The 15,946-nt window shown below is 41.6% G+C and overlaps 1 protein-coding gene across 4 annotated transcripts in view; it reads left to right on the forward strand.

Moving 5' to 3' along the window:
- PYGL (glycogen phosphorylase L) overlaps positions 1-15,004 on the forward strand; it is a 100,586-nt gene extending 85,582 nt beyond the window's left edge. Inside the window, exon 21 of one of the 4 annotated variants that reach the window (XM_088024590.1) lies at positions 14,854-15,004. In XM_088024590.1, coding sequence (XP_087880716.1) covers positions 14,854-14,989 — 136 coding nt within the window. In that variant the 3' untranslated portion in view covers positions 14,990-15,004. Of the gene's footprint in view, positions 1-9,817; positions 10,008-14,853 lie in introns of those variants that run through there. The other 3 variants (XM_028107907.2, XM_028108037.2, XM_028108091.2) reach the window with 3 other exon arrangements.
- The last annotated feature ends 942 nt before the right edge of the window (positions 15,005-15,946 follow it).

The raw sequence follows: 15,946 nt of genomic DNA on the forward strand, positions 1-15,946 counted from the left end.
ATATACATAATATATTCAACACAGATCTGTCCTAAGTGTTTGTGATTCATGTTATCTAGTCCCATGTGTCTCAGATCAGGTTGGTTATACAGGGAACCAACTAGGAGTGATCAGATCGTCTTGAATTTCAGATGCTCTTGAGTGCCCAGTTGAGGCTTGAAATTCAAAATTTATATTAACACCTGACTGCATGGTTATGTGTTATGTGATTTTCTCCAGTAGTACTCAGGGGCCAAAGAAGACAGATGGATGGATCCAAAGTTGAGGATTTGTTGACTGACTGTGCCATTAAGTCAAAGGAGTAAAGAGATTGTATCTGATGATAAGAATGTCCTTAAAACCAAGAGGGCTGGGGGCTGTTAGTTGGGGAGACTGAAGGCCAGATGCCTTGGCAGGACTGAAGATGGGGGCACCTGTTAAGCAGCTAACTCTTGATTTTGGCCCAGGTGATCTCAGGGTCCTAGGGTTGAGCGCCATGTTGGGCTCCATGCTCAGTGGGGAATCTGCTTCAGGATTCTCTCTCTCCCCTTGCCCCTTTCCCTTCTCACTGGCTCTTTCAAATAAATAAATAAATCTTAAAAAAAAAAAAAAAAAGACTGACGATGAGAGGGATGGTGGCATAAGGGAGGAAGGGTATAGGGTTGAGGTCAGAGTAGAATTTCAAAGTTTAAGATGTCAGAGGTGAAACAGTTCTAGGTGATGACAAGGTCTTGTAACAGGATAGGCGATATTGATGACAAGTGAATAGAGCTCTCAGATGACTCATAGGTTATGAGAAAATTTGATATTATGTGGGTTAGGCACTAATGTATAAGTTTATCAGCTTGAGCCATGATTTTGTAAACTGTAAAGCCAGCCTTAAATATCACCTTCTCCAATGCTCCACTTTTGATTGACAATACTTTATTTATAATAATTCTAAAATAATGATCCTCCCCAAATTAGCAAACCAGGATACTAGCATCATCTCAATTCAGCAGGCTCATAAAATTGGAGCTGTTTTGCTTGTTTGAAGGATTAATTCTGTTCATTTGCAGATAAACACACATGAAAGAAGTGTTATTTCATAGCTCCAGATTAAGTCCCTTTTAAGATGATACTGAAGAATCCATATTTTATTTGGTGTTAAACACATCATAAAAGATCTGTAGTCTCCAGAAGTCTCCACATTCCAAGGTTACGAGACCCTCAATAAATGCATAAATACAATGTTAAACAATGGTAGGATGGAAAAAAACACTTATATCTCCCAGACGCCCTGTCCATGAAGTGCTCCAGTTACCAATATAACCAGCTGGTTTTCAGAGAAACAAAAAACTTTACTAGGTATTCACCAGTGGCTTTTAACAAAGATAATAGAAGCTTGAAATTGGATGTAATGTCCCAGTGAGGAATAAGATTTCCACTTCTTTCACTGTCAGGTGCAGCCGGGGATAGGCAAAGAAATGTTTTGTTTGGTTTTTCAGATTTTTTTCCTCCAGTACTTAGCCTGAAACATTAAAGAACGATATCAGAAATCCCAGATCAACTGTAGCCAGCCAGGAAATTGATTTCACTTTAAGGGTATTCATAATAACAGAACCAATCTGTACGTTCATTAAATTCACCTAAAATGATAAGAAGTCTCACAGAAGTCTTTCAAAGTGGAGGTTTTGTAAAAAGACTTTCGACTCTGCACACTTTCTAACCAGGGAGTAACTAGACAATTTGTCCTCTCCCTGCTCTGGAGGAAAGATCGACAGGCACCTGGGTTGTGTAGAAGTTAGAAGTGAAGGAATCCATGTGCCAGATCTTGCATGTGAAGTAATTTTTAGATATTTTATGGAGCTAGGGAAACAATTTTGCCCTTTCCCTTTTTCCCCTACTGCGTTTTCCATATTCCAAGACAGATGGGGCACATGTAACAAAACCAACCAAAAGCAGAGAATGCAATCTGGGATATTAAAAATAAAATCTTTTCCAAATCTTCACAGGCTCCTTTAAAAACACTTCTACCCAAGTGCTAAAGCAGCTAACAGAGGTGTCTAAAAATGGAAAGAAGAGGTGCCCCAAGGGTTCTTTCTTCAAAACCAGGCAGCATTAATATTTACTTCTCAGAAAGGAGCTCTATACACAATCAGCAAATATGACCAAATTTAGTCATATGTGGATTGAAGAAGATTATGTCCCAGAGAGCTCTCCATTAAGAATCTTTAAATATAAAATTGTTGAATCTAATCCAGAAATAAGGCAAACGGGCAAATGTCATCAATACTCAGGTATAATGTTAATATTTCAGTGGACTCCAAATAAACATTCAGTGCCATTATATTATTCAAAGAAATCAGTAAAGAGAATATGGTTGGCTAGATTTTGACATTGTATTGTTTGCCCTTACTATAAACTCTTTATTATAGACATGTTGTAGCTTATATTTTACATTTTCATAGTATTTAAATGTTATATTCTCATAATATTTAAATGTAGGAACCTATCAATCATGACTCCTGGGTTTTTAATTTTCTGTGTAAAACTAATTCATTCTGAACCACATGTAATTTCAGATTTTCTAGGAGTAGATTAACCTCACAAAATTATGTTCAAACATCACTATTCCATTGCCATCATCCAAAGAATACATCAATATTCAATTAAATGTAAATACAATTAATTTTTTCTCCCTTTTTCCACTGGGGCATATAAGTAAATTGTTTGAAATGTATTACTGATGGAAATTAAATGTAAATTACTTATTTCTTAGGTTCTGGAACCTCTGTGCACTGGGAACTTATCGAGGTGTTGGGGATATAGCCATGAACAAAGCGAACAAGCCCAGTCAGGCTAATGGGGGAAACTGGCAACAGCCCCATAAATAAGCAAATGAATGAATAAGACCATTTCAGATAGTGATGAGTACAGTGAAGGAAAGGAAATCTGCTAATGGTATAGAGGGTGATGAGAGAGGGTGAGGGGCAGGGAACAGGGTGGTTGGGAAATTGGAGGCAGTGATGCTTAGATCACTGAAGGGCAAGGAGTCAGCAGGGCAAAGAGCTGGGGACCCTGGGGCTGGGGGAGGGGAAGAGGGGCATTTTAGGCAAAGGGAACTAGCGAATGCAGGGAGGAGCTTGGTGTGTTCATACAACAGAAGTGTGCCAGACTTGGCAGGGAGAGTAGTGAAAGAGGAGATCTTTCTCCTCTTTATTAGTATTAGAGGCAACTTTCGTAGTAAAGCTTTGGACTTTATTCTAAGAGTGAGAAGAAGCCATAGGAACTAACTGCATTCTTTTAAAGATCAGTCTGTCTCCTGTGAGGCAAATGGATGGGACGGGGCAAGAAGGGAAACAGGGAGACCAGCTGGACTGATGTGGGAGTCTAGGAGAGCCACATGGTGGCCCCAAGTAGGCTGCTGGCAGTGGCTTTAGTGGGGAGAGTGGGACGTGCTCAAATTCAAAACATATTTTAGAGATACAACCTAAAGGACTGGCTGGTAGTTAACTGCATTTTCCCAAACTAAGTTCTCTCTCTTGAGCAACACTTCCAAAGCTTTTCTGAAACAATTTTATGTCCAAGCCCCTTGCCCTCACCTCCCTACTCATATGCATATATATATATGCACACCTTTCAGGCCTCAGGAAAATGTCCCCCCCAGCCCTCTTAAATCACAGTTGGTCCAAATGGCTTACGTAGCCTTCCTTCCAATGCACCAAGTGCATTTGAGCTGCTTTTCTGTCTGCAGATCCCAGAAATGATGCTCCAGACAGCCTTCCCTAGGTCCTGTCACCTCACCATCCATAGCCTCCCACAGACTCCTAGAGAAATTCCCACACAGTCATTTCATAATTGTGCATGACTTTTCATATCCCCGAGACTTCTGCCCTCTCTGGGGGTTGTCCTAGAAGCTACAGCAGCCTCAGTAACATTAGCAAGGCCCGGCTCAATGCTGGGTTCTTCACAAGCCTCAGTTACTTCACAGAGGACAGAACCCTAAGCAGTGCCGTCTAACAGTTAGGAAAACCAGGACGCAGACATGTTTGCAAATTGTGAAACAATACCCAGCTGGGTTTTCAGTCAGGTGAAGCTGCACTGGGATCTTAACCTCTTGCTTCTCCAAGAACTGCCGCCCCAAGAACTTGGTTAAGCATCATAGTTAGAACACCACTCTAGGGGCGCCTGGATGGCTCAGTCGGCTGAGCATCCAACTCTTGGTTTGGGTTCAGGTCATGATCTCAGGGTCATGGGATCGAGCCCGGGTCAGGCTCTGCACTCAGCAGGGAGTCTGCTTGTCACTCTCCCTCTGCTTGCTCACTCTCTGAATGAATGAATGAATGAAATCTTAAAAAGAAAAAAGAAAAAGAAAAAAAAGAACACAACTCTGGAGCCAGATTGCCTGAAATCGAATTTGAGTGTCACCACATTTTAGTTGCCTGACTTTGGACAAGACACTTAACCTCTTCTGTGTGCCTCTGTTTGTTCGTCTATAAAGAAGACATGATAATACTTGCCTCAGAAGGTGGGGAGTAAGGGAGCTACTGTGTATAAAGTGCTTAGGATGGCACCTGGCATAGAACGAGTGCTGTGTAAGTGTTAGCTATCACCCTCATCATTCTCCTGCCCCACCCACCGAGGCATCACCCTCATTTCTTATTTGTGCACCAAAAATTCAGCACTTTGATTATGGAGTCAGTACCCAGCCCCCTAGGAAGGTGTGTAGGTGGATGTGGTTAGGAGAGAGCACAGTGGGGTCATTACAGAAAAGCTCGGTGGGGCAAAGTGATGAGGTGAGCTCAGAGATACTAGAGAGACACTTAATAAGTTGTGATTAATTTACTCTGAATAATGCATTGATGTGAAGACATTTTTACAGCATTCTTCAGATTAAGTTAGCTACCATTCCGAGGCTCATCTCACTGAACAGGAAGTTTGTGGAGTGGGCAGGGGGAGTCTATCTTTTGCAGTAACTTAGAGTTGAGCTTCTGCATCTCAAGCTCTTGCCTTCACTTCATTGTTTCACTATAGTTTTGGGGATGTTTGGCAGTCAAAGTAAACCAGATTTATCTGTGGTCACAACACATTTCAGCAACTTAGAATGATGAACTTTACTTCATGTTCATGCTACAAGTCCCCCATGGAAGGAACAAGAAGGTCTTACTGAGGAACCAGATTGGCGGAGGCCCCATCTCAACAGGCTTCCTTGATCATAGGGGCAGGGGAGAAAAAACATGACAAACCACATGGGGCTCTTGAAGCTTCAAATTGCTCATATTTCTTTTGTCAAAGCAAGTCATGTGGCCATGTCTGGGCTTAAAAGGGAGAACATGTATAATTTTTCTACAGGGAAGTGTCCCCAAATACTTGGACAACTTACCACAAAGAGTTAACCGAAAGTTAACAGAAAACCCCTCTAAAAGCAGCTTGAACAATTAAGGGGTTATTTTTTTACACAACAAGAAGTTTGGAGGTAGATCAAGTCTCAAGTTGATAAATCCAGTAGCTCAAAGATGTCTTCAGGGACCCACTTTATTGCCATCTTTCTACTTTACCATCCTTAGGATATCAGCACTATCTCTCTTTGTGGTCACAAAATGGCTGTAGCAGTGCCAGCCATCACATGCAGACAAGTAACATCCAGAGAAGAATAGTAGGGTTTCCTTCCACTAGTCTCATCGTATTGAGAAAATCTTTCCCAGAACCTCCAGCTTACCTTGGGTCCTATTGGCCAGAACTAAATTGCATGGCCATGACTCAGCCAGTCATGAGCAAAAGGAAAGACCACTTCCTGGGATAAGAAAAGGCCTAATTTCCCTTTGCACAAACAACTCTGATTTCTATAAGAAATATGCCACTGAACATAAGAAATCAAGAAAACAGGTAACCCTGTTTTACCAGTTATGGTAAGCTATTTTATTCAGGGTGTAAATAAAGAGGGACAATTCTTTTATGAAAAGCCAGCATTTGTGCTTACGTAATTATTCACAGTCAAATAACTATGGGCAAATAAAGCAAGCAAAACAGGCATCTAATAGGGAAGGATCATTTACCTAAGTAAGGGGCAGGGAAATAAGAAACTACTTTGGACTGATATTACATTCATCTCAAAAGAGTTGACCAAAAGAATTCACCACTCCCTTCTTTGTGGCCACCCTGGACTATAGCTTAAATATTCTTTCTTCATCATTCACCCACCACACTTTATTGCCTTTATCTGTGTACCTGTCTCCAACAGCAAAACAATGAGCTCTTTGAAAGATGTGGTCTGTTTCATCTATTTATTCCTGTGCATGCTAAAAATAATAATGGGTAACATAATTTGATTGCCCACTGTGTACCAGAGCCCATTCTAAGTTCTAAATGAATTGATTCTTGTAATACAACTGTCCCATGTGGCATGTGCTATTATCTATGCTTAATACGTAAAGAGTTGGGAGGGTCAAGAGGTTAAGTCGTTTGACCAAATGTACACAACTATTAACTGATAGAGTTGAATTTCAAATGAAGGTGGCCTAGTTGGGTTATGCGTGGCACATTTGCCCCCAAAACAGGTGAACCTAATCTGCTTTAATATACAATATGAAGGTGTGAGAGAACAAGAGTGAAAGACGAGAGATATTATCTTTTATTTACATGTAGAATCTGAAATCAAGTATGATCGACTTAAATTCTCTGAAGGTAGAGATCATGTATGTTTCCCTTGCTCAGTATGGAGTCTCCATCTCCTAGTATACTTCCTGGCACACAGTAGGTCCTCACGTGTTCCTGGAAGTGGGGGAGGGAGAACAGGAGGGACCGAGGGAGGAAGGAAAAGAGGGAAGGAGGAAGGAAGAGAGAATGAATGAATAAACACAGTTAATGTTCTCTTTCTCTTGCTCCTTATATTTTCTGCCTTCTTTTCCTGTATTATTTCTATGGGCAATTTCGCCTCTAAAATTTACAACGTCTTACCTAAGATAGAAAGAAGTGTTAGTTTCTCTAAGTAACAAGGGTTCTCAAAAAGAAGAGTTTAAATGTAACATTGTTGCAGAGTAGGGAGGATTCTCTGCAGCCCTATAATTGATTTGGCTTTTGAAACAATGTGTCTTATATAAAGTAGATTTTTTTCCTCAAACAGAAACATTTTTTAAGAATTTGGACTTGCGCTTTTTCTTCTAATTATGTGCCGCTTGAAATGTCAATACAGTGCATGGACATATTGATTTTTTTTTAATCATTGCAAGTCCATAAACAAATGAACAGCAATAATTAAGGAAATGGCCACTGTCAGTTGATGGAAATATTACTATAGAAATCCGTCCACCAGCAACATATTTCAGTAGACAATAGGTTGAGAACACCAAAAATGCCATGTTTCTTCTTTATTTTAGCACCAGCATCATCAGTGTCTGCTTCCATAGAATGCTCCAAACTGTCACACAAATTTAATACATTAGATTTAATCGTTAGACCATATAGACCCCCACTCTGGTTTTAATCAGCAAAGTAAAATCCTGGTGAAACTGAATCATTACACTGTTGTCACAAGTGAATTTTAAGTGTTCTTATTCTTAAAGGGTGTCCAAGTTTCTACTGTTGATTTTGTTGTTCTGATTCCTATCCAGAGAGCTAATTTTAAAAAGTGTTTCTGTGATCTAACCTTGAACTAGAACTTCATGAGTCCCTGAATATCCCAAATTTCCCCAATATTCCATTTTTTTCTTTGTTCTTTATTCTTAGATGATTTTCAGATTTCATTCAAATTTCTTTGAGTTATTAGGGATTTTTTTCAGATGTCTCATCCAATTTCAATATATCAAAAAATGAACTCACTGATTTCTCTCCCCCATCTGTCTTTCTCTCCCCCTAGGTTCTGTCTCTTGGTTGATGGCACCATCATTCACTCTTTGATCCAAACCAACATTTAGCCACTTTTGATGGCTCTTGTTTTTCCACTTACATACAGTTAGTTGATAAGTCCATTCATTCAACCTCTAGATCCATCCTTCCCTTTTCATTCCCATGCCCTAAGTCAGTCCCTCATCATCCTTGCCCAAAATATTGCAGTAACCCCTCCCACCCCCCAAAACTGGCTTCCGCGGTGTATCTCTTATCCCACCAACCCATCTTCTATATTTCCATTCAATTATATTCTAAAAGAGAGATGCATCATGTTTCTTCCCTGCTCAGAAACCTACAATGGCTCATTATTGCTAATTTTTAAAAAGTCCAAACTCTTTAATAACATTCAAGACTTGGGGCACCTGGGTGGCTCAGTCCATTAAGCATCTGCCTTCAGCTCAGGTCATGATCCCAGGGTCCTGGGATCGAGCTCCACATCGGGCTCCCTGCTCCATGGGAGCCTGCTTCTCCCTCTGCCTTCCACTTCCCCTGCTTGTGCTCTCTCTCTCTCTGTCAAATAAATAAATAAAATCTTTAAAAAAATAACATTCAAGACTCACCTTTGGTTACTCCCAGCCTACCTTAGCAGTCCCATTTCCTATCACTCCCCATCATTACCTTCCTTAGTGCGACACATATATGTGTTCTCCTCAGACTTATTGTGACATTCCTGAGTTCTGTCTGCCTGGCAAAATCCAAATTACCCTTCAAGGCCTAGTTCAAATACCCTCCTTGGTATCCAGGTGGAGTTAGTCAGTCCTTCTTTGCTCTTATACCATTTTGTTTCTATTCTTATTATGCCCCTGTCTTAGGTCAGGTTCCCAGATGTAGAACCTGAGAGGAGGATTTGTAGGAAAGTGTTTTCTTTCTTCCTTTCTTTCTTTCTTTCTTTCTTTCTTTCTTTCTTTCTTTCTTTCTTTCTTTCTTTCTTTCTTTCTTTTTTCTTTCTTCCTTTCTTCCTTTCTTCCTTCCTTTCTTTCTTTCTTTCTTTCTTTCTTTCTTTCTTTCTTTCTTTCTTTCTTTCTCTCTTCTTTTTTAAAAGATTTTATTTATTTTTCAAAGAGAGAGAGTGTGTGAGCACAAGCAGGGGGAGCTGCAGGCAGAGGGAGATGCAGGCTCCCCACTGAGCAGGGAACCCGATGTGGGGCTTGATCCCAGGACCCTGGGATCATGACTTGAGCTGAAGGCAGACGCTTAACTGACTGAGCCACCCAGGCGCCCCAGGGAAGTGTTTCCTTAAGGAAATATTCTCAGAAGAGATTGGCCAGTATAAATGAGAGGAGACAGGCAAGAGAAAGGGATTGAGCAAGGGTGGCTTTAGATGAAGTCCCAGAGGGAGTGGCTCAGCCTCACTGAGTAGAAAAAGCCTGGACACTAATTTATGCCCTGCTCTGTGGCAAGGGGGCTGGGCCTTCCTACCCCTACACCAAGCAGTCACTAGCAAGGAACTCAACTCCCAAGCACTTCCTGCCCTCTGAATATGTTCGCAGTACTCAAGGGCGGCTGCTCAAGGAGTCATAGGTGCAAGCCATTGGAAGCAAAAGTATGTCAGAGTTGATGGAGGAGAACAGGAATGGTAAAAAGGGATCCCCAGGCATTTAGGAGGAGGCAGATAGTATCAGCTACACTCCTCAGTATACTCAGCCTTGTTTCCACCTAAACACCTCCAGCCCCCGGATGGTGAATTACTTGAGAGGAAAGACCCCTTCTTGGTCGTCTTTATGTCCCTACAGCAGGGAAGATATTACTTCACACCTGGAAAGTGCTTAAATTGCATTTACTGGTCCGAACTGAATACTCGTTTTGTAGGTCTTTTGCAACATTTTGCTGCTACTAATCATATTCCTGGGTTTTTTTTCCCCCTAGCTGGTTTTAGCTCAATAATAAAAGATAGGGCTTCTGGGGTTTCAAAACTTAAGGTTCAACTTTTCACCTTGCACTTTTCTTCCCCGGGCAACAATTTGCTCAGCATATCTCTTCCTAAATTCCAAGACAGGCTGCTTGCTCTGTTCAGTCAAGACTGCCAACCCAAGAAACATTTTCAAAAGATCACAGTCAACGTCATTGCCAAAAGAAGAAGTTCTTGGCACACAAAGGACCTGGTTCAATATGAGATGCCAGATGGTGATTTCAACTTCAGCTAAATTCCTGCTGAAAAAAGTGTTTGAACTGCAGATGAGAAAAGCTTCTATGACAAATTTCCAAGCGTGAGAAGCTTCAGAGGGAAATGGCAAGTGTTGATACACTCCCCCCCCACCAACCACATGCACACACCATAGAACTACTACCTGCATCTGGTAATTAAGATTCCGACAAAGATGCCTCTGCTTTTTAAGAAGACTGAGCCCTGATTTGATTTTTACTAATATTAAAGTGTATTAACTGAGTCCATTAAAAGCAAATACTATTTGATTACATGTAGTGTTTTTCAAAGGATGTGTCCCTTTAGCATCTGCTGTAAGCTTTTTTAGTATCTGGAGGTAGTTCTCATTCCTCTCTACCAATAACTCCATTATTTAAGCCAATTAATAATCAGCATGTCTCCCCTCCCTAACTTTCTTTTTTCCCCCTCCCTAACAACCTTCAAATTACAGGGAATATACATGAAGTATAAGTTGATGGTGCTCTGCCTGGACACTCTTGCGTCCCTGACTTCCTTTCTCCTTCCAGGAGACTGAAAGCCCAGCTCCTCTGATGCCAGTCAGGGCACATTCTGAGATGTGGTTTATGCTCCAGAGCTCCATTCAAGATGCAGCTGAGGTTGAGACTTTGCCTGAAAGTGTACTCTTGGCTGGTTCCTTCTCTTCGGCTTTCCCTAACGTATTCCTCCTTCCCCATCCTTCTCCTCCACCACACTCCCTTACAGAATTAAGGAGCATCTCTTTAACAACATTCTTGCACCCAAATCCTTATCTCAGGGTCTGCTTCTGGGGAAATGACTTAAAATTCTGTGCAATGGAAAAATTCAAGGCATTTCATGCTGATAGAGAGAAGGGCTATTGTTTCTGGGGCAAGAAATGTATGCATACCTACTTTATCAATCAAGACTTAGAAGGAAATAGTGGATAAACTCAAATTAGGTCTTTGGAGAATAGTTAATAAAAGGACTGATTATAAAGGGGTGGGCTGGGTGCAGAGAAACAAGGAGATTACCTGCCTGGGAACTGATAACAGGGTGCCATTACCAACCCGAGGCTCCACTGGAAAGCGGAGAACTGGTGACAGAGTTGCGTGGAGAGGGCTGTGTGACAGAAGCTGTGATCTTGAGGGATGCAGCCAGCCTAGGGGACCCTACAGGGAGCAAGCTGGCCAAATAAATACTGCAATCTCATGCTCCTTCATTCCTCCCATCTTTTACCAGTGATCCCATCAGCTGAACCTAATGGGAAGCCAGGTGCAAAAGAGGCCCTTTGTGCAGCACATCTAAGCTGGCCTCTAAGGGCATAGGGCAGGTGGAGAAGGGCAGAGAGGGCACCCAGAGGGACAAGCAGAAGCTATCCGGCGTAACTACCTACCTTTTCTCCCTCCCTCTCTCTCTCTCTCTGTCTCTGTCTCTGTCACACACACACACACACACACACACACACACACACAGTTTGTCCCGTTCTTGATTTTGACCTGTGACTAGACACATATAAATAGGCACTGATTTTTCTCCCTGTTGATCTTGTTTCTTTTTATCCTATTTATACTTCAGAGGACCCAGAGATAAGGCTGCATGATGTTGCTCATCATACAGACTATCAATAATCAAGAATCAGACAAAATACATTTTTATTAAAGTCTGAATATGGTATCTGGGCATCTCAACAGTAGCCTCCAAACCTCAGCCTCTAAGATGGCATTTTTTTGTACCCTGAAATATGACTACAGAGCTCACTACCATAAAATTTATCATCTCTTTGACTGCAGTATTTTGATGTAAAGAGCTCTAATTTATATCCCTAGAGAACCATACCCGTTTTCTCCCAATTGAAAACAAAATACAAATCAAAGATTTATGTTGTTTTTTATAATGATGTGCCTAATTGCTTTCTCATTAATCCAGGTGCAAAGATGCCCTTATTATTCGGTTTACTCCCAGATGTCCTCATTATTGGAAGCAACACTTTCTTTCTGTTGGTCTCATTTTCTGTTTTTGAAATGGTCATTTTCCCCACAAGCAGCTTTGGCTTGGTTCAGAATATAATGCACTGCAAAATGTGCAGATTGAAGACAAAGGGTCACTCAGTTATTTGAAGGTCTTTGAGATTAATCATGGAAAGCAACATCCTGGTCCTCGGGATGCTGGCAGGAGCTGATGTGGGTGAGATGAAAGACATGATGGAGAAGTACCACTTCCACATATCCCTGGAGGACAGGCAATGCTCAGCAGTGCCTTCTGGGCCTCTAGCCCTCTCTCTCTGCTGGGTGCCCTGCAGACTCAGATACAGCTGAGCAGAAAACAGGTAGGTCGTGGGGCACGCATTAGCAAATGGCCTACAGGGCTGCTGTTTCTAAGTACTAAAATAGTATAGGGGCGCCTGGGTGGCTCAGTCATTAAGCAGTCTGGGATCCTGGGATCGAGCCCCGCTTTGGGGTCAAGGATCGAGCCCCGCATCGGGGTCCTGGGATTGAGCCCCGCATCGGGCTCCCTGCTCAGTGGGAAGCTTGCTTCTCCCTCTCCCCCGCCCCCCGCTTGTGCTCCCTCTCTCTGTGAAATAAATAAATAAAATCTTTAAATAAATAAATAAATAAATAAATAGTATATATTGGGCTATTTTCTTCTGAAATTTTATTTTTAAGATATTTGTGGGGGTGGGTCCAAAGGTTTTAGAGGATGGTGATTTAAAAAAAAAATATCTCTAAACACCATGCTTCATTTTGAGGCAGCTGTTTGCATCACCCATGCAAACTCACCATGGAAGGGGAATGCAAGGGTGGCCGGGCTCTGCGTAGGCGTCTGATGCAGTCAGTAGGAGATCCTGTTGAGCAAGGCACCCAACCCTCCCGAACCCAGGTTCCTTGTGACAATGAGGAATGAGGTTATGAAGTTAGAATCCTCTTCTTGTTCTAACACTGCACTGTGAGCTGCAGTAGCCACTGGTTGCATATGGCTAGTCTGAACTGAGATGTGCGGCTGGTGCCAAAAATCACCAGATTGCCAAGACTCGGGACAAATGCAAATGTAAGTTATACCATTAAAAATTTTTATATTGATTATGTGTTGAAATGATAATAATTTGAGGTATATTAGGTTAAATGAAATATAAAAATTTTACTAATTTACTATTTAAATTGTGGCTACTAGAAATTATGGAATTATACATGTGGCTTATGTTACATTTCTATGGACAGAATGGGTTTTTTTAATTGATTGATTGATTGAACTATTTAAAAATGTATGTTTCTGAGTTCCCATTTCTTCTGGATGCACATCAAATTCTAGAAAACTTAAAGAAGTCTTGCTTGGGAAAAGATATTACCTCATTTTCCATTCAAAGGTCTTTTTTTAAAAAAAGGTAAAAATTTCATGTCATGTTGGCTAAGTGTTGAAGAGAGTGTGAGGAGAAAGAACAGCAATGTTCCTTAAACTAGAATTTCATTTTCTTCTACTTTGAGTGAAGCTGGAGTGTCAGTCTTTAGGTTTTAGAACAGTAGAACATTTCCAGATTGCAGACACATGAAAATAGATGCTTCCCAAAGTGAAGAGCAGCCCTCCTCCTCTGCCACGCACACACATGCAACATCTCTTCTCCATGTGAGTGCCAAGTATTTGGAAAGCACCTAAATGCTCAGTTCATGAGCTCCAGAAGGCACATGTTCAATAACCACTTCCTGCTGTGCATTAACTGCTGGGTCAAATAAAGAACAGTAGACAGAGACAGGGTATCAAAATATGCCCCAGGACTGATGATCTGGGCAGAAAGGGCAGCACAGGGAAGATTCAGAGGCACATGAGAGCAGAGTGGAAGGAGGGTAGGTTGTTTGGGGACAATGAGCCAACATCCATCTGCCGGGATCAAGTAGGGCCTTGCCTATCAGGAAGGAGATCTAGGACCTGACCTGAAAGACGATGGACTAAATGATCTAACAGAAGCCATATTTTAGGGGACTCATCCTCTCTTCCCTGTCATGCTATATGTGTCCCCCAACTGGAGGACCTGATTAGAATCCAGTGCTACCCAGGAGCGCCTGGGATCAAGCTCAGCAGGGAGTCTGCCTCTCCCTCTGCCCCTCCCCCTGCTTGTGCTTTATCTCTCTCTCAAACAAATAAATAAAATCTTAAAAAAAAAAATCCAGTGCTACCTCAGATCATTTCCTTTCTGTCTCCGGTGCATGTTTTTTGCTTCCCCCAGGGAGAAAGATACAGTCAAAGGCAAGAGCCAAGGTTGACGTTTCTTTTGACTATCTCATGATTTCCAGGACAGTTGTAGACACAGAGTAGGTAACTCAATGCTTACTTTAAAAATAATATTAATGAATTAAATTGTGCTAAATCCCTGGGCCCTCTTCTTTCATATATTTCATGAGGGGAAATGGAGAATCCTAATTCCTAATCAGGTTTCTTCAGGGGCAAAAGTATAAATCAGTTTGCCTTCTGACTATTTCCTGTCCCCTTTCCGTGTTTATCTCCTTTCTTCCCAGCATCTTCCTGGGTTCTTACCACCCTCATTTTGTCACTGGAACTTTCTCCTAGCCTTTGACTTACACATCTGGATGGAACCCAAATTTCCCCCTTCCTCCTTTCATCACCCATTACCTTAGGTACTTGGGGAGAGTATGATGTCCCTTCTACCCAGACAGTCCCTGGCTTGGACTAGAAATGATGATCTGCTTTAACCATTTAGCCCCCCTGATGCAGCTCTGTAACTTACCTGAAGATTGTTCTGATCAGTTCACATGGTCAGAGAAATAAGAAAGTCATTTATTGAAGTGTAGAAGGAGCTGTGAGTTACTATAGAGTGACAAAAGCATTTTTGTTTTGTTTTTGTTTTTTGAAGATTTTATTAATTTATTTGACAGTGAGAGAGAGCACAAACAGGGGGAGCCGCAGAGGAAGAGGGAGAAGCAGGCTCCTTGCGGAGCAGGGAGCCCGACGCAGAGCTCTATCCCAGGACCATGGGACCATGACCTGAGCCGAAGGCAGGAGCGTAACTGACTGAGCCACCCAGGAGCCACCTGTTTTGCTTTGTTTTTAACTGTACGGTGACTAAGAAATAATTTATACGCGACTGCGACTTTAGGGGAGGGTAGACTGAGTTTGGTTAGAACTATGGGCTTTCTTTGCCCAGAAAAGAAATATAACTCTAGATCCCAAGGAAATTAACAAAGCCTGAATTTTCTCTCTCCTTTAAAAAAAAAAAAATCACTCTTGTTGTCCTGACTTTAAACTAATCATTACAAAGTTACTTCAAGAAGAAACAAAGAGTAACTTTCTCTTCCCTGGATTATTCTCTGGTTAACTTTTTAGAGCTTTTAGCCACCTGAGAAAACCAATCCAATACTGAAAAATGTTGCCAAAAGTCACTCAAAGACATCACATTCCCTAATACTTTAAGGATCCTGAGTCCCCGAACAAGGCTCTTTATAAATTGAGAGTTAATATCAGAGGCAGACAAACTGCAACAGATAAAAGTGAAATGTGGTTTGTAAAGGCTGGGTAAATGTTTATGTCTCTTTTTACTTTTTTCCTTCTATTGCATAAGAACCTGGCTACTTTTTTGGCTATCTTCATTTTTATTTAACAGAGAAAGCTCAAAAGCTTAGGTTCTAAGGTAAGTCCCTGCTTTTTTCCAGTGACTCTAGACTGGACTAAGATTAACCTTTCCCCCTGTGCAACTTAAGTTGCAGGCACATGGTATTAAATTATCTGCCTTGGTAAGAGTGTCCTTGCAAAGCTACACCACAAAGTAGCCATGCTCCACACTCTCCCCTCCTTTGTAGCAAGGCTGGGGGTTGGATGTCATTCCAAGTTTCTAGTCCCAGCATTAACTCCACCCCACTCACCCCTCTCAAGAAAAAGTATCTTGTGTTTCTCAAACCACACAACCCCCACCAATTCTGACCTTTCTCCATAGGGAGTGAATGCCACCTCCAGCATCCCCTGACTCCCAAG

This window comes from Eumetopias jubatus, unplaced genomic scaffold, assembly GCF_037043125.1.
Source record: "Eumetopias jubatus isolate StellerSeaLion01/CBP00866 unplaced genomic scaffold, mEumJub1_p1.0 scaffold_7, whole genome shotgun sequence".
Classification (NCBI taxonomy): Eukaryota; Metazoa; Chordata; class Mammalia; order Carnivora; family Otariidae; genus Eumetopias; species Eumetopias jubatus.